The sequence below is a fragment of the Chaetodon auriga genome, chromosome 5, assembly GCF_051107435.1.
Source record: "Chaetodon auriga isolate fChaAug3 chromosome 5, fChaAug3.hap1, whole genome shotgun sequence".
Lineage (NCBI taxonomy): Eukaryota > Metazoa > Chordata > Actinopteri > Chaetodontiformes > Chaetodontidae > Chaetodon > Chaetodon auriga.
In genome coordinates this window covers 28,504,997-28,527,500 of record NC_135078.1, presented here as the reverse complement: position 1 = coordinate 28,527,500, position 22,504 = coordinate 28,504,997, and the positions used below count along the sequence as shown (strand labels likewise).

The 22,504-nt window shown below is 48.1% G+C and overlaps 6 protein-coding genes across 9 annotated transcripts in view; 4 read left to right on the top strand and 2 right to left on the bottom strand.

The window, feature by feature from the left end:
• Positions 1–5,176, top strand: part of msi1b (musashi RNA binding protein 1b) — a 16,395-nt gene extending 11,219 nt beyond the window's left edge. The window contains exons 10-15 of one of the 3 annotated variants that reach the window (XM_076730820.1): positions 595–675; positions 2,147–2,203; positions 2,544–2,606; positions 3,207–3,361; positions 3,703–3,748; positions 3,836–5,176. In XM_076730820.1, the coding sequence (XP_076586935.1) occupies positions 595–675; positions 2,147–2,203; positions 2,544–2,606; positions 3,207–3,361; positions 3,703–3,744 (398 nt within the window). In that variant the 3' untranslated portion in view covers positions 3,745–3,748; positions 3,836–5,176. Of the gene's footprint in view, positions 1–594; positions 676–2,146; positions 2,204–2,543; positions 2,607–3,206; positions 3,362–3,702; positions 3,749–3,830 lie in introns of all 3 variants that reach the window. The other 2 variants (XM_076730822.1, XM_076730821.1) reach the window with 2 other exon arrangements.
• A 3,264-nt stretch (positions 5,177–8,440) lies between these two features.
• On the top strand, positions 8,441–11,493 carry prkab1b (protein kinase, AMP-activated, beta 1 non-catalytic subunit, b). The gene is made up of 8 exons (XM_076730845.1): positions 8,441–8,712; positions 8,899–9,059; positions 9,497–9,666; positions 9,738–9,831; positions 9,912–10,026; positions 10,188–10,321; positions 10,414–10,482; positions 10,842–11,493. The coding sequence occupies exons 2-8, from the start codon at positions 8,913–8,915 to the stop codon at positions 10,917–10,919; spliced, it is 807 nt and encodes a 268-aa protein (XP_076586960.1). The 5' UTR covers positions 8,441–8,712; positions 8,899–8,912; the 3' UTR covers positions 10,920–11,493.
• Positions 11,446–12,525, bottom strand: pla2g1b (phospholipase A2, group IB (pancreas)). Of its 2 annotated transcripts, none has more exons than XM_076730848.1 (4): positions 12,474–12,513; positions 12,231–12,387; positions 12,015–12,142; positions 11,446–11,652 (listed from the first exon to the last, which is right to left on the bottom strand). In XM_076730848.1, exons 1-4 carry the CDS (start codon positions 12,511–12,513, stop codon positions 11,528–11,530), a joined length of 450 nt encoding a protein of 149 aa, XP_076586963.1. In that variant the 3' UTR covers positions 11,446–11,527. The 2 variants fall into 2 exon arrangements, with proteins under 2 accessions (XP_076586963.1, XP_076586962.1); XM_076730847.1 differs by having other exon boundaries at positions 11,487–11,652; positions 12,231–12,390; positions 12,474–12,525.
• Positions 12,526–13,558: 1,033 nt separating this feature from the next.
• LOC143321250 (C-type lectin domain family 4 member E-like) lies at positions 13,559–15,534 on the bottom strand. Its single transcript, XM_076731477.1, has 8 exons — positions 15,350–15,534; positions 14,818–14,898; positions 14,663–14,746; positions 14,511–14,582; positions 14,383–14,424; positions 14,157–14,296; positions 13,955–14,070; positions 13,559–13,835 (listed from the first exon to the last, which is right to left on the bottom strand). The coding sequence occupies exons 1-8, from the start codon at positions 15,396–15,398 to the stop codon at positions 13,682–13,684; spliced, it is 738 nt and encodes a 245-aa protein (XP_076587592.1). The 5' UTR covers positions 15,399–15,534; the 3' UTR covers positions 13,559–13,681.
• A 580-nt stretch (positions 15,535–16,114) lies between these two features.
• On the top strand, positions 16,115–18,318 carry cox6a1 (cytochrome c oxidase subunit 6A1). Its single transcript, XM_076731640.1, has 3 exons — positions 16,115–16,257; positions 17,781–17,923; positions 18,013–18,318. Exons 1-3 carry the CDS (start codon positions 16,155–16,157, stop codon positions 18,100–18,102), a joined length of 336 nt encoding a protein of 111 aa, XP_076587755.1. The 5' UTR covers positions 16,115–16,154; the 3' UTR covers positions 18,103–18,318.
• A 576-nt stretch (positions 18,319–18,894) lies between these two features.
• LOC143321340 (uncharacterized) lies at positions 18,895–22,002 on the top strand. The gene is made up of 7 exons (XM_076731639.1): positions 18,895–19,204; positions 19,317–19,491; positions 19,589–19,659; positions 19,739–19,897; positions 19,980–20,077; positions 20,611–20,682; positions 20,764–22,002. Exons 1-7 carry the CDS (start codon positions 19,189–19,191, stop codon positions 20,905–20,907), a joined length of 735 nt encoding a protein of 244 aa, XP_076587754.1. The 5' UTR covers positions 18,895–19,188; the 3' UTR covers positions 20,908–22,002.
• The last annotated feature ends 502 nt before the right edge of the window (positions 22,003–22,504 follow it).

The window sequence follows — 22,504 nt, the reverse complement described above, 5'->3', positions numbered from 1 at the left end:
CCCTCAAGACACCACGATGACATCATCGGGGCGAGTTTTTTTGAGTGTGTTTTCACGTCCTCCTGGCAGGTGAACTGAAGCTCAGGTGTAAAAATAGCTGAACGGGCCTCTGACTGCTCTGATCCTCTCGCTCCCTGAACTTTATCCTCAGCTCCTTCAGTTTGTTCTGCAGCAGTCAGGACGGTTTGTGCAGCCCAGGCTTCACCTGCTGCTCCGATGCTGCCACCTGCTGTTCAGTGTGGGAACAGCAGCTTTGAGCAGACTGCAGATCAAACAACACTTAAACAAACACTTAAAACATTAAAAAAATCTTAAATTAGGAGCTTGTACCAGAAAACACGATGGCTGTGTGTCTGAGCTCTCAGGTGTCCTCCAGGTGTCAGGTTGTATGTGAAGAAATCTGTAATGTGCACTGCTGAGAGTGACACGGAAGACAAAGCCCACAGGTGTAGGATAACACCCACCTGCACCGACAGTACCAGGCTTCACAGTCAGGGGTGGTGCAGCCACACTCACCTGTCTCTGAGCACTGATTCACCTGTTCGCTCTGAATACGTGCAGGTGTGTTGTTGATGGCGATTCTTGCTTCCGCAGGTTATCCGGGCTTCCAGACCGCCACCTACACCAGCCGGAGCTACGCCGGCATCACTCCTGGATACACCTACCAGTTCCCGGGTAATCACAGCACACACTGCCGCCGACACACTCCGCACACACACAGCCATATTCAGTCAGCAGGTGCAGGTGTTCGCTGTAGATGAGACAGGTGAGACGCTCACCTGTGATTCAGTGAAAGCGCTGACACCGAACTCATCCTCGTGTCAGTGTGACTGAAGAGTCAGAAGAAAGAAACACGCTCGCCGTGAAGGTCGTTCGTCTGCACACGAGCTTTACACAGACGGTGACGTTAGAAACGGATTCTTGTCGTCCACCAGCAGCTGCTTCCCTGTTTCCAGCCCTGTGGGCTCAGTGGTGCTACATGCTAACATGCTAACATGCTGCAGTTTACAAGGTTCTCCATCATAGTTCACAAACGTCTCAGCTAACACAAACATTCAGGGATCGTGTGCAAATGTTCTCGGTCAACTTTCCCCAAACGTTCTAATAACATGAGGAAACGTTTCTTGGGGTGGTTTTAACAGTGTTCCCTGCTGGTAGAATTTTAGCTAACCTTCCCACGACGTTCAGGGAACAGTAACGTTGGTTTTACATCAGAAAAAAACAGATTTTACTCGCTGGGATGCTAACATTTGCTAATTAGCATTAAAAATATGCAGAGCAGAGGCTGATGGGAACGTCCTTCATTTACCATGAATCAAAGTTTTGGACAAAGGCTGAGAATTGATCCTATGAGGACCCTGAATATCTGTAACAGTAACCTCATGGTGGCTCTAGAGGAAAGGTCAGAGGAAAGGTCATGAGGAAAGGTCAGGAGGAGACGTCCTGTGAGAAGAGAGCGTGTCAGCGTGGACGCCGCCGAGGACGGGCTGACGGAGGCGAGCCGCAGACGAATCTGTTCCTACGCTCTGAGCGGCGGCAAGGCGTCGAGTGAGAACAGGATGATTTTGGTGTCGGCGCTCTCGTGAAGCGAGGATGAACTTTGACCTCTGCGGCCGCACTGTCACAAATACAAACATGTTTCCAGAGAAACACGTGACACACTGAGAGAGAAAATGGCTGCTTGTAAATATCAGGGAGTGGAAATGTGTGTGTGTGTGTGTGTGTGTGTGTGTGTGTGTGTGTGTGTGTGAGAGAGAGAGAGCGTGTGTGTGTGTGTGTGTGTGTGTGAGAGAGTGTGTGTGAGAGAGAGAGCGTGTGTGTGTGTGTGTGTGTGTGTGTGTGTGTGTCTCAGGCTGACTCAGAATCAGCTGTTCAGCCGTTGATGAACTGATCTTGTTGCTTTGTGATCAAACTGTAACATTTGCTGTTTCCTGCTCGTCTGTCGTGACTTTAACTCGGTGAACTCTCAAACATTCCTCCGTCCTTTAATTCTTGTTGCCGTTCCCGGATCCCGTGTGTGTCCATGTGTCCTCTCCGTCCGTCCTGTCCTCACCTCTGAGGTGTGTCCCTGCCTCTGTGTGTGTGTGTGTTGTCCTCGCCGGCCGTGGTGTGTGTGTCTCACAGCACTCTGATGTTTCTGTTTTAGAGTTCCACTTAGAGAGGACTCCCCTTCTGACTTCACCCCACCCCCCTGAGCTCACAGGTCAGTCAGTCCCTCCTCTGGACTTTACAAGCAGCATGTTGTCGGCCGGCTTCACGCCTCGCGGACAGCTGACCGTCTTTGGTTTGCATGTTTGTGTTTGTCGGTCCTCCTCGGCCTCGAGCTGAAGGCAGGACTGCTGACAGTAATGACGAAGGTTTTGTTGTCCATTTGAAAGTCTTCCTCCAGTGACCGCTCTGTCTTTGACGTCTTTCATCTCCACTGTCTCCTGTTTCACACCTTCTCAGACTTCCTGTGTCACTGGAGCGAGACTTTCATTCTGTTATTAGTAGTTTCGTGTTGGCACACCTGCACATTAACCTTCTCCTCTCCGTCTCTTTAGCCATTCCTCTCACAGCATATGGACCAATGGCGGCGGCGGCGGCGGCGGCAGCAGTAGTTCGAGGTATCAGAGCGGCTTCGTTTGTCTGAAATCAAGATATTCAGAATTCAACAGAATATTGAACTTTTCGGCCCCACTCTCTGGTCTCACTAACGGCTAATATTGCTACATGTAGCATCCTGACGCTCTGCAGTGTTGTGTCGTTAGTGCCGTTACCAACGGTAACTCACGTGATGCTGCAAAATATTCCACTGAAACAGAATCACAGAGGGGGAAATATAAGAAACCTTCTTAGAGAACTAATTTAAACATGCACTTTTGACCACTGGGGGGCAGCAGAATCAAGCAACATGGTTGCTCTGTATTAGCTTCTTTTCAGTTGGGAGCAAACATGTTATCTTATTCACACACTGAGCAGAAACTGAGCGACATTAGCATGTATTTGGAGTTTGTTAACTTTCCTTTTAGCTCCTTTTTTGGTCTCCACCTTCAGACATCTGCCTCAGTAGCTGCTAACTGTGTCCACCATCTCGCTGCTAACGGCTGAAAATGAGATCAGAGGGACTTTACCTTCACTCAGATGTCCTGAAATGCCTTCGATTGAAGTGTTCGAGCAGTGGTTTTGGGAACTTCACGTCGTGGTTGTTTGTGGTCTCCTTTCAGGCTCCACTCCGTCTCGCTCGGCTGGGTTTTTGGGGACGAGCAGCCCGGGCCCGATGGCGGACCTTTATGGGACAGCCAGTCAGGAGTCGGCCGTCAGCAGTTACCTGAGCGCCGCGAGCCCCGCCCCGAGCACCGGATTCAGCCACAGTCTGGGGGTGAGCTGACCTCGCTGCTGACTACGTATTTCAGGATCGTTCAGTTCTGTAGGAGAACAGTTTCTGTCCCTTTGACAGTAACATATTTAATATTTAACCTGCTGTGGCTGGGGCCTCCTGGGGCTGCACAGGCTAGCTGTTTCCAGTTTTTATGCTAAGCTAAGCTAACCGGCATTATATTTAACAGACAGTCGCGTAACATGTCGTTTAACTCTCTGCCAGAAAGCGAACGTTCCCAAAACGTCTGCATGTCCTTTACTGACAAAATCTGTTTCCATCCACCTTTTCATTGATGCTGTGTCCAAACGGCGAACCTGAACCTTGAATGCTTGCTCTCACAGGGCCCTTTGATCGCCACGGCCTTCACCAACGGCTACCACTGAGAGCGTAAGTCGGCCATGTTGCTCCTGGCGTCTTGTTCTGAGGCTTTCAGACCAGCCTGTGAGTAACCAGGTGGTTTCTGTGTCAGTGCAGAGCTGCAGACCGAGAGCTGGAAGGAGTTGAAGCTGCTTCAGAGCTGATCTGGCCCGTCTCTGTCCAGCCCACCCCTCCACCGCGGGCGGCGTGCACCCAGCCGACCCTTCTGACGCCTCACTAAACTCCACCTCCTGAGAAAAAGTTGATACGGGAGCTGAAGTGTCACTACATGTCATAGCAACACCCACAGATGCTGTATTTTTAGTGTTTTCTTCCTGTTTTGTTTGACCTTGCTGTTTTTTGTGATGGCTGCTTGTTTCTTTATCTGTTTCTGCTGTTTTATTGGCTCCTTTGACCTCTGACCTCTGAGATGAGGACAAACGTCTCCAGCTGAAGCTTGTTTGAAGGTCAGGAGCTGTAATTTGTACTGCAAACTGTATATTTGTCACTAGTTCATACTGAATTTTAACAGAACATTTGTGATTAATGCTGTTTGTTGAAAATGTGTCACAAAGTGTATATCTTGGTAGGTTTTTAACTCGTTAACACTAATAACGGTCAGTCGACAAAGGTCATTAGTCACAGTTACATAATAGGCCAACGTGAGCTGTACAATTCTGTAAAATACTGTAAATATGACTCTGGTTTCTGGGGGGGCTCTGCTGATTTCTGTGTGTGGGACGTTTTTGGACAAACGGTTCGATTCTTATGTGTCGGAAACAGAAAGCTTGGGAGGTCGGGAACGTCGGGGCGTGTTTGATGTCTGCAGAGCCGAGTCGGTTCGGCGGGACGAAGACACGCCGTTTTCTTACTTTGTCGTTTGTCGTTTTAACTGTGACGTTCAATCTGTGACGATCGTCTGTGAAGGAACACGAAGGCCTCGCTCGCAGGAGCAACGCTGCAGCTCGCTGACGTGGGAGCTCTTCTGCACGTTGGTCTCGCCACGTGCTGTGTTTGGGGGAAGGTACCTCAGTTTCAAATGTGAAGTTTTAATCCCTTTTTTTGTTGTTGTTACATTAACATCTTCGTCAAAGTGTGGACGGTCGAGCCTTTCAGAGAGGCGGCTTCCAGCAGGAAGGGGGTCTTATCAGTCTACCTGTCACCTGCCCGGTCTGTCACCGCGTGTCCACCAGAGGTGACGGACCGGAGCCACGTGTCAGCTGATTTTAGACGACCGCCGCGATGCTGCGCCGGCCGGCCGCCAGCGGGTTTTACCTTTGGATGCTGTCGCTGCTGCGAGCTGCCGTGCTGCTTCATACTTTGATGCTGTTTTCACTGAGAAATAACAATCCTGTCGACACTGTAACATTTTCTGATTTTCTTTTTCCTGTCATGTTTATTCCTTCAAGAAAAAAAAAACTTTTTAAAATTCCTAATAAATTATTTTAAAACATTCCATCAACGTGTCCCGCGTGACTTCTTCTGCTGTTTTCAATCAGAGGAACATGAATATTATCTCGTTCTCACTCTTTCATAACTTAAACCCTGAATAAAGAACAACAGAGGTTTATTAAAACTTAAACTTGGATCGTTGCATATTTATCCATGAATATTTAAAGCTCCTTTACACAGAAAGTCCTCTGTTTGGAATAATAATAGTAATAATAATAATAATTATTATTATAATCTGTGTCTGATGTCATTTTTGGACTTCGGGAAACACTGATCGACACTTCTCACCATTTTCTGACATTTTATAGATCAAACAATTAATCGATTCATTGAGAAAATAACTGATGGTGAAAATAATTGTTAGTTGCAGCCCTAAAATGAACAGAATGTTTACTAATTTACTCTCATTTCTGTGCTAAATTACCATAAATTTGCCCACTTTCCGACACATTTCCATACCATAACGTGCATTTTGTTCTAAAGCATAGAATTCTGTTCTAGATGAATCAGAATTTGTTCTAATTTACTCTAAATTGGCTCTAAATGTTTGAGCTGAATGATGGTAAATGCTCTGAATGGTATGAAGCAGTGAAATGTGATTTTTCTCTTCGTCCTCTGGACACCGTCTCATTCTTCAGTCGTCCTCAGCGTCCCTCTCATATCTCCGCTGGCTGATTCCTCTCCTCCATCATCACTGCTCCGCTGCCTCCACCTCCACCCTCAGGGTCTCAGCTCCGTCGCTTGGCCTCTGCTGGGAGTCTGTCATGAGCGCAGAGCCCCCCCCCCCCGAGGAACTACCTGTGTGTGCTCACCTGTTTCTGCCCCGCGTGGCCCGTCAACATTGTGGCGCTGGTGAGTCAAAGTGTGTCTGCTTCCTGTTTACAGCAGAAGATAGTTTAAGTGACGCTCTGAGGTCTGATGTGCAGGCAGTGTGTCAGGTCATACAGATGCATGGATTACAGAGTACCAGTGAGCAGAGACACCGGGGGCGGGGACACGTCAGAGGCTTGATTTACAGTAAATTACCACTCCAATGCATTTATGTGTCTCGTCTATCTGCTGATCAAGCAGCAAACGTGTTATGTGTTGCTACGAATGACCTCCCGTCCAAGAAATTAACAAGTACTTCAGATCAGATAATTCCAGTTGATGCTGAACCGACTTCACGGCTGCTTTCTGTGACCTTCCACGTGTTGAATTTGTCTTGTCTCAAACCCTCTGAGGGGACGCAGACTCGCGTTGAGTCCATGTTCCAGCAGCAGCTGTCGGGGCTTCGTAGCTGTGAGTAACAGGACGAGGCTGTAGGCTCAGGAGTAAACTGTGTCTCTGCTGAATGAAGGAGATAAGAGGAACGGCAGGTGCAGACATGTGGAGCCATGCAGGGAGTCACTGAGCATGTGCACCATCAGCGCCGCTGCCTCACTGGGATTCAAATGTCTCCAGATTAAACGTGACCTTTCACTCACCCTCAGGCCCAGAGGAGCGAACGAAGAGGACTACGATGGCTCCGAGCGGCTGGGTCGGAAAGCTCTCCAGCTGGGCGTCGCCTCTTTTGTCATTGGCCTTCTGATCGTCGCAGCGTGCACCTTCGTGCACGTCACCACGGTATGAATGCTCCAGACACATGAAGCAAAAATCAACACAAGGCAGCATCTCAAGTATCCTTTCCCTCCACAGCATGAGGGCTGAGCTCCTGAGGAGGAGGAGGAGGAGGAGGAGGAAGAGAGGCTCCGCTTGGCTTGAGCTCTGGAGGTTTTCAGAGAGCTGGTGGAGTCACAGAACATACATACAGGACGAAGGTGCATGAAAGAAGATCCAACCAGGACGTCCACCAATGAAAAGAGGGGATTTAATTCGAACTAAAGGACAGTTTGATGAGAGATTAAAGTCTGAAAAGTGACAAAATAAAATGAAAAATAGTTCAAACTTGATCCAAATGTGCATTTTAACAGCGACGCAGCAGTTTGTCTGTTCTGATATTTAATCTTAACACTGGGGCTGAAGATGGAGTTTAGAATCTGACATCATTACAGAGAAAACATGAATTTAATCGACTTCCTGTGACCCCGGAAACATCTGCTCTGAAAGCACCAGACCACCTTTTCCTGCAGCTTCTGTCTGGTTCCAGCAGAAGATCACGAACAAGCCAAGCACACAAAAGTGCATAAACATGTTGGATTTTAACCAAGATATTTAAGCAGCATCATGAACGGATGAACAGGAAGGTGAAGCACTGTCAGACAGCCTGGGTCAAAGGTCGCCCACAGAGTCCTACAGCAGCACCGTCAGCTGACACTAACAGATCACTGGACCCTCTTTGTTGATGCTGGAGCTTTTCTGCCTGATGAGTATCAGATTCCAGGTGCAGCGGCTCTGCTGGGGGAGGACTCAGGTGATCCCTGCTCACACTCAGACGACTCTGTTTCCACTCAGGCTTCAGACGACGTGACCGACGTGAAACGGGATGACCGTGAGAACGCCGCGCTGGAATCAGGCTCAAGGACGCAGATTTGCTGAGCTGCAGGAATCTGAACAGGCGGTTTGGACTGCAGCCGTCAGCACAGGCCTCTGACTGCACGCTTCAGTACTGCTTTAAGGTATTTAGGTATTTTACCTGAGTATTTCCATCTTCTGCTGCTTTAAGCTTCTACTCCACCACAGATCAAAACACAAAAATGTGATCAACCAATAAATCATGATGTTATTATTCTAAACTATTCATCAGTACATAAAGTCATTAAAATGAGCTCCAACATGAAGGAGATGAACACATGAATGCATCAATAATAATAATCCAGTGATATACTTTGGATGATTAGGACAATGAGTACTTTAACTTCTGGTACTTTAAGAATATTTTGCTTTGTGTGTAACGTTTTGAATCCAGTATTTTACTGGGATGGTTTCAGACCTCGTTAACAAACCAGTCAGTGAACCTGGAAGTAAAAGTATTTGAATAATTTAGGTCTGATTTTTACAAGAAAGGGTACCGGAAATAAAAAAACGACTTCCTGTGCGGTTCACTGTGTGGTCCTCTGGGGGGCCGCGCTCCCCGGGTTGGAAACCACTGATCTGGGCTGTTTAGTCAGTATGAAGCCAGTTCTGAACGTTTTTATCTGCACAACAACAAAAGTTTCTTTCTCAGCTCTCAGCTTTTATTTCGAGATGAAAACGTTTCGTTTACCTGTAAATGATCCGCTCACGTGACCACAAAGTCAGCTGGAAACGGTCGGGTTAAACTCTTCCTGAGCTCGAGGACAGGAGGCGGAAGAGGTGTGTTTTCTTCACCACACACACACACACACACACACACACAGAAGTTTCCTCTAAATGGCGCAGGGAGCACAGCTGTCCGCACGAGCTTGAAAGAGGAGGTGAAGCGAACACACCTGGAGCGGCCGCTCGAGCTCAGAGTCGTTTCTCAGACCGACAGGAAAACTTCTGCAGCTCGAAGGCGGAAACAGCGACGACAGAAGCAGCAAACGGTTTTCCTCCAGAAACCAAAAGCTGATGCGGATCCGGCTCAGACTTCGGTCCCGAAGGTGAGGCTCGGCTCGTGGTTCGTCCTCTCTCAGCTGTTTGACGCAGACGAAGTCAAACTGTTTGTTTTTCTGCTGAACTGATTCTGCTCAGGGCCGTTTGATAGAAGGGCCCCTGGTGGTCGGTCCAGGGACCACAGCGGGGCTCCTGCTGGTCTGGACTTGAGGACGTTGTTGTGTGTGTTGCAGAGTTTGATGCAGTGATGGGGAACAGCAGCAGCGACAGGTCCAGCGGGGGTCAGGGGGACAGGGGGTACAGAGATGGACAGCAGGGAGGGAAAGAGGCTCGTCCCAACATCCTGATGGACAGCACAGAGGACGCAGACCTGTTCCAGAGAGAGGACCCAAAGGTACGGAGTCCAGACCCGAACCCAGACAGACGTTTAATAACGTGCAAATCCAGAGCAGAGAGCAGGAAGCCAGCCTTCTGGTGTTTCTGATCGTTTATGATTGAGGGCATCGGGTGAAGTGTGTTTCAGGTGATGTGCATGAGACAGGAAACCCCTCACCCTGAATATTTCATATCTTCTGTTTGTCCCGTAAAGCTGCGCAGGTGCTTCCCAAAGAAGTGAGAAAAGAAAGATGAAACTCTCTCAAAGCAAAACGTGTAAAAAATCAACAAAGACGTGATGTTCTGCTCTTTGTTCATCACAGACCTGCTGATTCTGACCTAAACTGAGTCTAACAAATCCAAACCGAGGTTTACTGATTGTTTGTGATATGAATCTGAAACACGGTTGAAGCTGCTGGTTAACATGTCGCCGCTGCGTTGATTCACGCTCTGCAGGCGCCGCAGGAAATACAGGAATTTCTGGCCTGGCAGCAGGACCTGGAGAGCGAAAGCAAAAGTCCGACGCAGGCCAGACCGACCGTGTTCAGGTGGTCCGGGGTCGCCAAAGAAGTCTTCGTGTCCGGATCCTTTAACAACTGGGCCACCAAGATCCCCCTCAACAGAAGGTAGTCCGGCTCCTTCACACACTCGGCAGGTTTGTCCGTCTGCTCGTGTTCACGGTGTCTCTCAAACGCAGTGAGAAGAACTTCGTGGCCATCATGGACCTGCCGGAGGGAGAGCACCAGTACAAGTTCTGCGTGGACGGCCAGTGGACGCTGGATCCTGCAGGGGTGAGTGAGCGCCGCCGAGGCCGTGCTCCTCTTCGTCAGCAGGGGGCTTCACGTGAAAACACCTGTCTGTGCTCTCTCAGGCCGTGATGACGTCAAAGACCGGAACGGTGAACAACGTCATCCAGGTGAAGAGGACTGACTTTGAGGTCTTTGACGCGCTCAGGATCGACTCGCAGGATTCTGCAGACCTCTCAGGTACAGACGCCAGACTGAGCGACTTTATCGAATTTTTACTTTAAATGTTCGAACGTCGGCCTTTTAGAACGCGTGACTGAATGAAGGCGGTGCAGGTAGACTGTACTGATCTGTGGACGTACAGGTGTATTAACGTGGCGTCATGTGATCATTCTGTCCAGACCTGTCCAGCTCCCCCCCCGGCCCCTACCAGCAGGATGCGTATGTCATCAGATCAGAAGACAAGATCAAGCAGCCTCCTTTCTTGCCGCCTCACCTGCTGCAGGTGCTGCTCAACAAGGACACAGGTGTCTCTGTAAGTACCGCCTCCACGCTCGTGTTAGCGGCGCACCTGTTAGGACGGCGTGTGATGGCGTGAAGTTCATCCTCTCTCTGAATCCTCCTCAGTGCGACCCGACGCTGCTTCCTGAGCCGAACCATGTGATGCTCAATCACCTGTACGCCCTCTCCATCAAGGTAACGCGCTTTAATGAAGCATGCTAATAGTGTATTGGAAATAAGTACACTTTATTACTATTAAAAGTATTTGTAAAGTACACAATTTATAATACACTTACAACAAAGTACACTTAGAGTACTGCAGAACTAGTATATTCATTTTAATACCTTTAAGTAGAATGATGAGATGTATTTATGTCAAAGGTTCTTTAAATGAAGCACAAACAGTAATCGTGTACTTGTACTGACTTCTCTGTACTTAAATTTTATTTCTAATACTCTAAAGTTTTCTTCTGTGTGACACTGCTGACGTCGAGGAAAGCGTCATAAATACGTTGTTTTCTTCGTCTCTGAACCTGATTCGTCTCCTCGTGCAGGACGGCGTGATGGTCCTCAGCGCTTCACACCGATACAAGAAGAAGTACGTGACCACTCTGCTCTACAAGCCGATCTGAGCCTCAGAGCCCAGATCAGACTCTTATTTTGAAGTAATGATCAGTCTGCTGCTGCTTCGATTATTTTCACTAAAACTGGACCAAAATGTTTTTCTGATGTCAGTTTGAAGTATTTGTAGTCATCTCAGATTTTGAAAATGTTCTAGCATCTCTTCTAGTTAAACTCTCTGCACAATCTTTGTAAGTTTATGATCCATAACTGCAGCCTGAATCAGTCAAACGCAGGCGGGTGTTTTCATTCTGAACGCACTCGATCCAGACTTGTTCAGAGGTTTTTGTTGCACGTGATGAAGAGGAGGAGACGCTCCTGAGGCTCGGCTCTGCTCGGCCACCTGCAGGCTGAAGAGACTGAGGGGACGAGCGTGGACGTGCTGTGAGATCAGAGCAGCTGTCGCCTCTGAAACAGAAGCTCTGCATACGTCAGCAAACACACGAGGACACGGACAGCGTGGAATTCAGCTGGAAGGCCTCAAAAAACAGTGTTTTTATTATTTCAATGGTGCCTTTCCACAAAATCAGACTCAGCTTTTGTTAACGAATCACAAAGAAATTAAACTCTGAGTAGAACAATCCCACATCCTGTCGCGTCTTCTCTGGCCTCGTCTCGCTCAGCTGACACAGTGGACTTTGCGATCCAGGTTCTTGTTGTCGGGGTTGTACGCGGCCTGAGCGAAGCAGTTCGCCGCCGCCCGGTCGCACTCGCACACGGCGGCCTGGCACTTGTTGTTGGAGGCTGCAGAGAGATGAAGCTCAGTGACCACAGAACACAGACGGCAAGGTTAAACACACACACGGAGCGTGTGTGTGTGTGTGTGTGCGCGCGCAGCTGCTGCGTCGAGCCTCGTTTCTCTGTTCAAACACACTCAGATGCTTCGTTTACTGTGTTTGCTGTACATTCACTGGTGCACTTTAAACCTGAACCCGACGCTTTAACGTTTGCAGCTGAGCCTCCTAAACTGACCTGAGTCCAAGAATCAACACACACATCTGGAGGGAAAGTGTGTGTGCGTTACATTTGTGTTTCAGCGTTAAACAAAAATCAACCAGTTTTACCTCATAAATACAACTGCTGCACATGTGACGCCTCAGTCTTACCTGAGCAGGTCACCTGCTGATCTGAGCAGGTGTAGTCATAAACAAGAACGTATGGAAGGTCAGAAATGGCCGTGCATCCAGGACTCTTTCTGCTCGTTTCGTAGCATTTATCGTGGACTTGACAGCACCTGAAACAGCGGAGGAGAGGCTGCATGTCAGAGAAAACCTCTCCACTCTGCTTTTTAGATTGACGCTGGAGAAGTGACTCTGTCCTACATGTCCACTTCGTCCCGGGGGGTTCCCCTCCCCCCTATGCCGCACCAGCAGCCGTACTCGTTGTACTTGAAGGGACTGACGCCGGGCTGAGCGCACTGGATCAGACTCCCAAACTGCCACAAGGCTTTGGGCAGCAGACCGCCGCTGACCACACAAGCTGCTGAGGAAGACGCACACAGACACATGAGAGAAGGAACATCGTAAAGCAGCGTCGTTTTCAGGGGGGACGCTCTGTTTTCTTACCGCCGACGAGCAGCAGCAGCGGAGGAGACGTCACTTTCATGGCTGCAGACAGAAGAACAAGGACTTCAGTGCAGCCTGTTCTTATATGACAGCAGCTGAGACGCAGACAGGAGGGTGGGAGCTTGAAATGAGGGGTTTCATCACTGCCATCAAATGTTTGGAGGAGTTCCTGCTCGAGGGTTTGTGTTTACCTGAACGTCTGTTTAACACCTTCAGTTCCAAGTGTGAGAATGGAAGCACTGAGCAGCCTGTAGGTCAGTTTAATGTTTCCTCTAAAGCAAACATTTCTCAGGAGAAGCAGTCAGAGTGAAGAGAGTGAAGACTCAAATCGCTTTTATTTCACAGTTCAGACTTTGTTGTCGGCTCCCTGCAGGACGCCACACAGTCATGACGGAGGCCTGATGCGTTCATGGACCAGGAGGATTCTCCACATCCTGATGACTGATGATCTGTCTGATCAGCAGTTTGATGTTCGATCATTACAGTGATAAAAACACGGGAGTTCAGATTTTAACAGCACATACTGATGAAGAGCGTGTGAAGTTTCCTGCTCAGGCTGAAGCTCTTCGTCACGCAGCGGGACGAGATGAACACATGAACCCTGCAGAACCCCACGTTCTCCCCTCACAGCCTCAGCTGGGGACGGACGTGTTCTCCTTTGATCAGATGTTCTCTGACTGTTTGTTCTCCTCTCTGCTCGCTCTGGTTTGCGTTTTCCTTCTTTAAATAGAAGCTGAATTTAAAACAACTGTCGACACACAGCTGAGTAAACACGTCCGTCCTCCCAGAGTCCCCACCAGTTTCCACTGGACGTTCCTGCCCAGTTCATGTTCACGCTGAAGGAAACAACACGACGCAACAAGTAACGAAGCAAAGGTGTGTGTTTAAAGCAGACGTGTGTGTGTGCGTGTGTGTGTGTGTGTGTGTGTGTGTGTGTGTGTGTGTGTGTGTGTGCGTGCGTGCGTGCGTGCGTGCGTGCGTGCGTGCGTGCGTGCGTGTGTGTGTGTGTGTGCGCGCGCATTCGTGTATGCAGGAAATCAACAAACGACTCATTGTGATATCGTTTTATTGTCCACCAGAAGCCTCACACACGTTCTTATGTGCGTCTCCTAACTATGAGTTGAAATCAGAAACATCTTTTCCATCATTTTTCCAAACACGTCAGGTGTGTCGTGCAGGTGTGCCGTGCAGGTGAGGCGCTCCGGCTCTCAGGCTCTGCCCTCACAGATGTACTGGTACATCAGGTTACAGTCGGCGTCGTTCCACAGCTTACGTTTGCGTTTGTCAGAGGAGTGAAGCTGCCCGCAGTCCTCTCCGCTCTCCCTGAAGGCCCAGTTATCCGGCTGGCCGACGTCCCAGAACCTGGACACAAACAGCGGCGGCGGGAGGAAGAGTTCATACGTCAGACACAGCAAAGCGCTTCAAAACAGCCTCAGCTTTGTGCTCTCAGTCGCCTCTTTGGAGCCTGATGTTGGTCTTACGTCGGGGTTGAATTGAAGTCAGTTCCGTCCACCCAGCTCCAGTGTCCCTCATGCTGTCGCTCCACAAGTCCAATCCAGTAGTTGTACTGGACCTCAACGATTTTGGAAATGTAGTCCTGGAAATGAAAGAGCGGCAGCACGTTGACACTCTGGAGCCTCGTGCTAACATATGAGCAGCGTGTTAAAACGGCGTGAAGCTCACCAGCTCCTCCACGTTGTTCAGAACCAGCAGGTGCGCTCCGTGGGCTCGGCACTGCTCCTCGGCTTTGCTCCAGGAGGTGGTGGTGGTGGACAGCAGGTAGCAGCTCCTCTGGAAGGACACCCATCCGGCCTGACACGATCCTGCAGCGACCAAGATGAAGAGCGGTCACGAGAGGCCGGTCGGGGGAAAACACAGAGTTCAGATTTATTGATTTGAAAGTGTTTACCTCTGACTGGGACCAGCTTCTCTACATACACGTCCTGCGCAGCTGGAAAACAACAACATGGAAGGAAAAGCATGAGATGTACGGCTGCTTCGTTAAATCCAGACCTGAAACCTTCGTCCTGTCCTGACCTGAATCTGCTCCATGGCTGATTCTCTCCAGGTGAACTTTGATATCAGCCACTTCCTTGTTTAACTGCGAGACTTTTTGAAGAAAACAACAAGTGAATCATCAGTGTGAAAGCTGCGCGAGTGATGCAGCTTCAGAGCGTTTCAGTGCCTACATTTAATCCCAGTGACCATCAGCAGGATCAGCAGCAGCAGCAGCAGGACGCCGTACAGGACGTAGACCACGATCCTCTTCAGACCTGTCCGCACCCACACACAGTCTGTCACAGTTTGACACCTGAAGCCATCCAATCAAAATCAAAGGTTTTACCTGTTTGTGGAGTCGTTCTGTGCTCTGAGTGGACGGAGCCGCTGTCAGACGAGCCGAACTGGTGATACTGAGACTCCATGACTGAAAGACATCAGATTCTCTGGAAAAACTCACATTTCTTATATTACAGTCACTCACAATTTGGGAAAGAAAAGCTTCTAGCTGATAAGGATTCAGTCTACGGTCATTTTGAGATTGTCACAGTGAAATGGCAAATAAGAGGTCACCTAAATCTGCTTTGTTTGTTCTCAAGCCAAATCCGTTAACTATTAACGGCTCAATAAATAAAATAGATTTCTGTCATTATAAAGAGTGTAACGCACAAACACGTTCAAAGACGAGCAGATTTCTCCAGAAGCCTCACTGAAGTTAAATCATGACATAAAAACATTGTCTTCATCAATAAAGCCATGATTCATGGTGTCACTGGTGCAGGCGTGACACAGTGATGAACATTTCCACACATTTCTATAAATGCTGAAGAGAAAGATTTCAAATAACAAACAATCTGCCAACAGTGTTTATCACTTACCTTCATCAGGCAGAATATCTCTGAATTTGTCTGGTTGGACTCTGACCATGAGATCACAGAGCGTCCTCCCCTTTAAAGAGAGACGCTTCTTCTTTCTGTCAATCACAGAAAAGCTTTTTTAATCTGCCTTCAGTTTTTATCACTTATTGTTTCTCTTCATCCGCAGACAGACGCAGGAAGTTTGCACAGAGTGTGAGATGTTTCCTGGAGGCAGTTATGAGGTGATGAAGAGGTGATTGCACACATTATGAGTTTGAATTAAGGCTGTCTGTCTGGAAACACGTCTTCTGCAGTCGCTCGTCCATCAGGTGTGCGCAGGTGACTTTCCCTTCGCACACTGTTTCATTTGGATCAGATTCAGAGGCCTGCAGAAGTAAACCAGCTGTAAGAAAATAAGCAAAAATTAGACATTTGTTCAGCCCTGTGTTATAAAGCAAACACACTCTACACACTGTCTGCTATCTGAGGACAAAGATAACTTTGACCTGCACATAATGTGCATCTGTTCTAGTCCTTGCCGCTTATTTATCTTGTTTGATGAAACTCAGCAGTGACAACAATTTATGCTGAACTTATATTTGCATCCTCACACTGCATTGCTCTGTGGCATTGTTCTGATTTTTCTCAGTTCAGTATGAGATGCACATGAACCTCCAGAGACAGAATGAAAGCACATTCAAGTTAGTTTTTCCAGTCTCTTTGGAGTTCACAGTCTCGCCGCTTGGTGGCAGTAGTAGCCGTTTGACCTCGACGTGACACCTCCGTTAAAATTGCTTCCGGTCTCTGCGTCTCTTCAGAAAGGAAAATGGCGGCTCTCGGACGGCTCTCTCAGGCTTTGCTGAGGTCTTCTGTGACCCAGACTCGGCGTCAGCTTGCTGCTGCTGCTGCCGAACACGGCGAGCATTCAAGTAATTATGGCACTTTATTCTTAACCACTGATTTAATTAATGATTTTACGGCACTTGTTACATTTTGACGGTGACCTTGCTCAGCTAGCACTGTCTCTGTTAGCATTAGCGATAGCGGTTAGCTTAACATCCTTGAGCCGACAGCGCTGAGGAGAAGCTGCTTGAACATCAGCTTTCTATCTTTGGGACTTTGTCACTTCGACCTGCCGCCTCATTAAATCAGTCCCTCTTAAAGTCTTACTGTAGTTTGAATTTACTTTGTTTTCGTGTATTAAAAGTGGAGAAATGTCATACAGCAGAAATACGTCCTGCAAGCTAACTTAAAGAGCAACAACAGTGTCGCATCAGGTTATAGATGAGATATTCGTAACGATGTCTCATAGTTTTTCCAGACTAGTTTTTATGATCCATTAAAATACAGCTTGTAAAACTGTTTGAGAAGGAACAGCAGTCAAAATAACGAAACCAGACATAAAATGTGAGTTCATACTGTCGAGAGGGCAAAAGGTAACTAACACGGGTAAGACGCCTAATTTAAATGTGTGTATAAACATGTTAAAAACGACATTTTGCCATTCAATTACATATTTTTTGTGTTGCTCTTTCGATATAAATGAGACGGAGATAAAACAGAGCACAGATTAAGTGAATGTAACATGTAAGTGTGATTATTACTCAAAGGGTCAAATTAACAGTGAGATGTTCGTGTCTTTTACAGGCTCATCAGAAATGTCTGCTCAGATAACAACATGCTGAAGTGGCTTAATATGACTTAGATGTGACCTTTCAGAGTTCTGTGTGTGTGCAGCTGAATCGTGCCCTTCGATGATCACCAAACAAACCAAACAGCACATTTACTCAGTCAGGAAGCTCTAAAACGTTCAGTGTAAACTCACCACCACCTGCGTTTTGATGGAAATCCAATGAACTAGTTTTTAAGTTCAAAGGTGTAAACGTCACAAATGTAATCTGTCTTTCTCAGGTAACGATGGTGGAGCTGCTCTGCTGTTCCTACCTTAAAGATTAAAATCTGGAAGCTCCTCACCACAATATTATTGACATGGTCCTGACAGTCGGACCTTTAAGAACCGACTCAGGTTTATAAACCTGCTTTAAATTGTTCTCATTGTTCCAGCCGTCTCCACTTCCTCTCGCTGTACAGAGATGAAACCAGAATGTCGTAGATACGAGGTCGGAGCCACAGTAACGAGGTCCTGCCCATACACCCGCCTTAGGCTTAGCTGTCAATCATGATGTCACAGCCTCGTTTTATTGTATCAAATAACAAATTAAAACCAGACCGATCACAAGAATGAACACTCTAACATACATCACCATGATGATCTCTGTCCAATCACACGGAGGAAGCTGAGTTTATAACCTTCACTGCAGCGAATCAGGAGGGTGTGATGGAGATGTCATCGTCGGACTTTAAGTCCTAAAGGAGCGTCAACGGTCCAAAGAGTCATTTAACTCAACAATCTTCATTAAACTAATTGTTCTTCTTTGTCTTCCTCTTGCAGCCAGGACATGGAAGATCCTCTCCTTCGTGGTCGCCCTGCCTGGCGTGGCGGTGTGCATGTTGAACATGTACTTGAAGGAGCAGGAGCACAGCCACGAACAGCCCGAGTTCGTTCCTTACAGTCACCTTCGCATCCGCAGCAAGGTGCGACTCTGCAGCACTTCATGGTTCAGGGTGCAGAATGAGCCTCCGAGGCGCCACAGTGTGATTGACTCTGTGTTTCTGTTTCACAGCGTTTCCCCTGGGGAGATGGCAACAAATCCCTCTTCCACAACGGACATGTGAACCCCCTCCCTGACGGCTACGAGGGTCACGATGAGTAGACCCTCCCTCCAGACCTCACACCTGGGACCAGACCTCCCTCAGCTCCTGTTACTGGACCACACTTCCATTCGCAGTTTACTCTCCATTTCTCGTTGTTTACCTCCGTGCTCTCGGCGGGGGGCACCTGAAAACCAACTGTTCATTTCCTCCGGACCACTCAACAAAATGTCCGCTCAAACTGAATTCACCTAAATAAAGTAACTATTATTACCTCAGCTCATCGTCTGTCTTCTGTGTGTCGATGTGATGAAGAGTTCACCGCAGGTGGACATGAGACATGATGAGGGACGTGAACTGATCAGAGCCGTCCTCCACACTTTCATTTATGACCTTTGGTCCTCTCTAACCTGTGGTGTCCCCTCTGTCTGATTTGTCCTCTTCAGGACTGTTTGACGTCTCCCTCACTCGTGTGTCTTTCACCTGTTCAGGTGAGACAGGATCCACCTGAGGCCACGTCATTTCAGCCTTTAAATGTGTGAGTGGCTTCTCTTTTTGTGTGAATGTGGAGGTCTGGGCCTGAAGGAGAGAATAAATTGAGTTCACCTGAGGCAGGTGAGAAGGTGGAGGTGTGTTTGTGGAGCAGCTCTGGGTGTTAAATCCTCTGATGTTCTGTCCTGATGATCAGTAAAATAAAACCAATGTTCATAAACGTCTCAGTTCAGGCTGCAGGTATGTTGACGTGAAGCTCAGGTGTGTCTTTACCTGTGAGTACACAGGAATTCAGTCATCTGCGCGTGATCAGTGCTTCATATGATCCGGCTGATGTCTGTCTCACGTGACTCTTTGTCGCAGACTCCGCCTCTTTCACGTGAACGCGCCTTAAGCCGAATTAGAAAATCCAGGGTTAACAAAGCTCGCCGTCGTCCAGCTTCATGACGCCGGATGTCTCCTCCAGCTTCCCGTCGCGCGCACAGGTATCGACAACAAGGCGCGAGCCGTAACTACCCGCGGCATCGATCAAGCTCGGCTCGTTCTGTCTCAGATTTGATTAATAAATCTGGCATTGAAACATCTCGGATAACTGCGCGCACCCGCTCCGACAGGAAGGGGAGACCAATCGCACTCCGACACGTCGATCACAGCTCATGAACGCAGACGGAGGTGAGACTTCAACAAAAATCTAAACAAAGTAAACAAAAGAAAATTTGAATAATTCATCACCATGAAAATATATATAATTAACTTTTGACTGATTTACATTCTGTTTTCTTAGATTTCCACATGATGAAGAAACATGAGAGGGCCCATTTCTTCAGCTCTAAAGAGCAAGAACTCATTTTGAAGTTGTATGAGGAGGAAAGAGAGATACTGACAGCCAAGTCCAACACGACCAGCGCCTCCAAGCTCAGAGAGGAAGCCTGGCAGAGAATCGCTGATAAGATAAACGCGTAAGCAGATGATTCACACACGAGTGGCTCTGATGTTTGGAGGTGAACACATTAATTCACCATCACACAAATGTCCTTATGTTTCATGACTTTCCAGGGTGTCGGACAGCGGATACAAAAGGACATGGCAGCAAGTGAAAGTCAAACATAAAAACATAGTGCAAACAGGTAACCACGTCAATGCAAGTCAGCGTTTGATGATGTAACGTCCAGGTGAGTGAGTCACCTGTCAAATCTGTCCGTGCAGCAAAAAGAAGGAGGGTGGAGGTGATGAGGAACGAGGGGTCGCTGACCTCTGCAGAGGATGACGTGCAGCAGCACAAAGGGAGCAGGCTGAAGGTGGAGGTCGTCCCTGGAGGCGCCTGCATTGAGCCGCTGACGGGGTCCGACAGCTCCTTCATCAGCGGTAGGTGAGCTTCATCTCTGAGACTCAAACCCCGTCAGGAATGTCCTGTAATCTGACTCAGTGTTGGGCTCCATCACTACAGTCTCAGGCCACCCCGTCCTCCTCCTGCCTGCAACAAAGACCGAACCGGAGAGCCTGAGCAGCCACGAGACAGACGTCAGTGACACTCATTTTGAGGGGGTAAGTGCGTCTAAACAGGTTTATCAAAGCATTTTTATTCAATCATGAACAACCTCAATCCCCCCAAAAAACAATTAAAGGCCAAATCAGACAGGAAGTGATCACCTGATCTGATCCTCTCTGACACAAACTGACCTGAAAGCAGCTCAGAGTCAATATATTTAATGTTTTTCCTCATCAACTTCATTGATTTCTGTAAATATCTGTTTATCGTGAATCTGATGCAGCAACACGTTTCACAGACTGAAAGATGTGGAACCCAAACACCTGTTTGGATCATTCCACAGGTAAACAGGCTCACTGGTAACAGGTGAGAGGATCATGATTGGGTATGAAAGGGGCATCCTGGAAAGACTCAGTCGATCACAGAGGATGAGCGAGGTTCACCCCTTTGTGAACACATGACTGGATGAGGGAGATGAACACATGGACTCAGAGTCACAGTTTGATTGGAAGTGACTGTGTTGTGTTTGTATTTCGCTCAGAGTTGAGACGTTTTAGACTCAGAGCTGTGACATGTTAACCTTTTGCAGGATGTGCACAGCAGCAGCTTCCAGGAGAGGCCCAACTCCACATGTGCAGCGTCCGGCGTCAGAGGAGCAGAGGTGAGCTCATGTGTCTCTGACGGGCTGTGGCAACGACGCAGAATCAGATCAGCGTGAGCACATGTTGAATTTGTTTTGCAGAGGCAGACGGAGGACATCAGAGCTCTTTACTGCCGCTACCTCAGGAAGGAGATGGAGAACCGTGACCAGCAGATGGCGTTCAGAGCTCTGAAGATGAGGAAGCTGGAGAAAGAAATCTTATTACTGGACAAACAGCTGATGTGACCGCAGAGAAAACTGCCGTCATAAAAGCTTCGGGCAATATTTGATTCATTGAAGGTCACACAGTTGTAATATCTCGCTTCATTCAGTCATATGAACTCGTATGTTGCCTTTACTGCTGCACACCTGCAGACGTGTGTGTGGATCAGGGAGTTCACTGTCATGGTTGGCAGCGTCCACTTCTGCCATCAGACGTGTGTCGGTGCCTTTCTGCTCTGTGTGTTCACTGTGGCCTGCAGTCACACTGCTCAGAGCTCACTGCAGTCCTGTCATGGTCTCTGAGAGACGCCCTGAAGCCAGCTGAGGCCCAGTGAGGGTTCAGGCTGGGGGGTCACAGAGGAAGGCCTGTATGAGGGCACAGCCTCTTTGCTTCAGGAGGATTCCAACATCACCAGTCACAGTTTGGCTGTGCTGTTGTCCAGAATGCTGGATATGAAATGAAAGAAGGAAACGATCGATGTCTTCAGCTTCAGGGAGCTTCAGACGAGCAGCGAAGGAGCCGTCGCTGCATGTGAACATGCTGCACAGTGAACAGTCAATAGATTTCATGTCTGTCCGTAAATCACAGCCGCCGTGTTTACCTCTCCCTTATTTCAGAGGTTTTTTTCATGGAGTCTGGTCTGCAGAGAGTCAAACAGGTGCTCCGGTGGACTGAGGTCAGGTGTGCGTGTCCTGGACGGTGAGCAGCCTCACGTCACTCCGCTGAAACATTTTAACACGATGTGGAATCACAGGAAGCTGGAACTGATCTGTGCCGGAGCAGCAGAGGCTCCTTCAGTGTGACGTTCTGACTCACAGCCAGTGATTCCACACTGTGAGCATCCTCACTGAACCCCGTCTCTCCTCAGAACACCTTAGGTTCAAATTCATTTTAAAAACATTTAAATAATCAAGTTTTTTTTTAATGTTTCAACTGTCTCATGAGAAAACTGTCTCATTCAGAAATCTGACAATGTTATCATCAATGAGCGCTATTTTTGTTTATTCTTCTTATTTTTTTTTCAGATTCAGTTTAATCATCTGTGACGTGAAACATGATAATGTCTCTCAAAGCTCTTGGAAAGAATAATAATAATAAAAAACTCAATAATTAGGATGAAATGTGAGTGTTTGTGGGAAAGCAGCAGAACTGTTGACTCTCTGAAGCAGAGTCTGATCTCAGGCGCGCGTCAGGAATCCGGATCTGAGTCCTCCGGGCTGCGCGCTGCTTCCTGTCTCTGATCCGGAACTTTGGTCGCAGTGAAAATGTCGGACTGTTTATTGGGAACACACTTTCCTTCCAGCGACTCAAAGTCCGTCCAGAACATAAACCTGAATCCTGACTTCAGACCAGCAGAGACGGATCCGCAGATCTTCCTCCTGAGCAGCCGATTCCAGTTTGATCGAGCCTCGAGCAGCCATTGGCTGGCGCAGGAGCGCGCGCGCTCACGGTCCACCTCTGAAGGCCAAATGAATCGAGCGTCGATAAAAAGATTCATCACCGCTTCAAGGAGGACTGCGGGCGACAGGAAAGACTAATTTATCTTCATTTATCGCGCCAAATGCAGATAATGTACGATCACGTGACATCTCTGAAGACGAAATGGTTTTAAATAGAGTA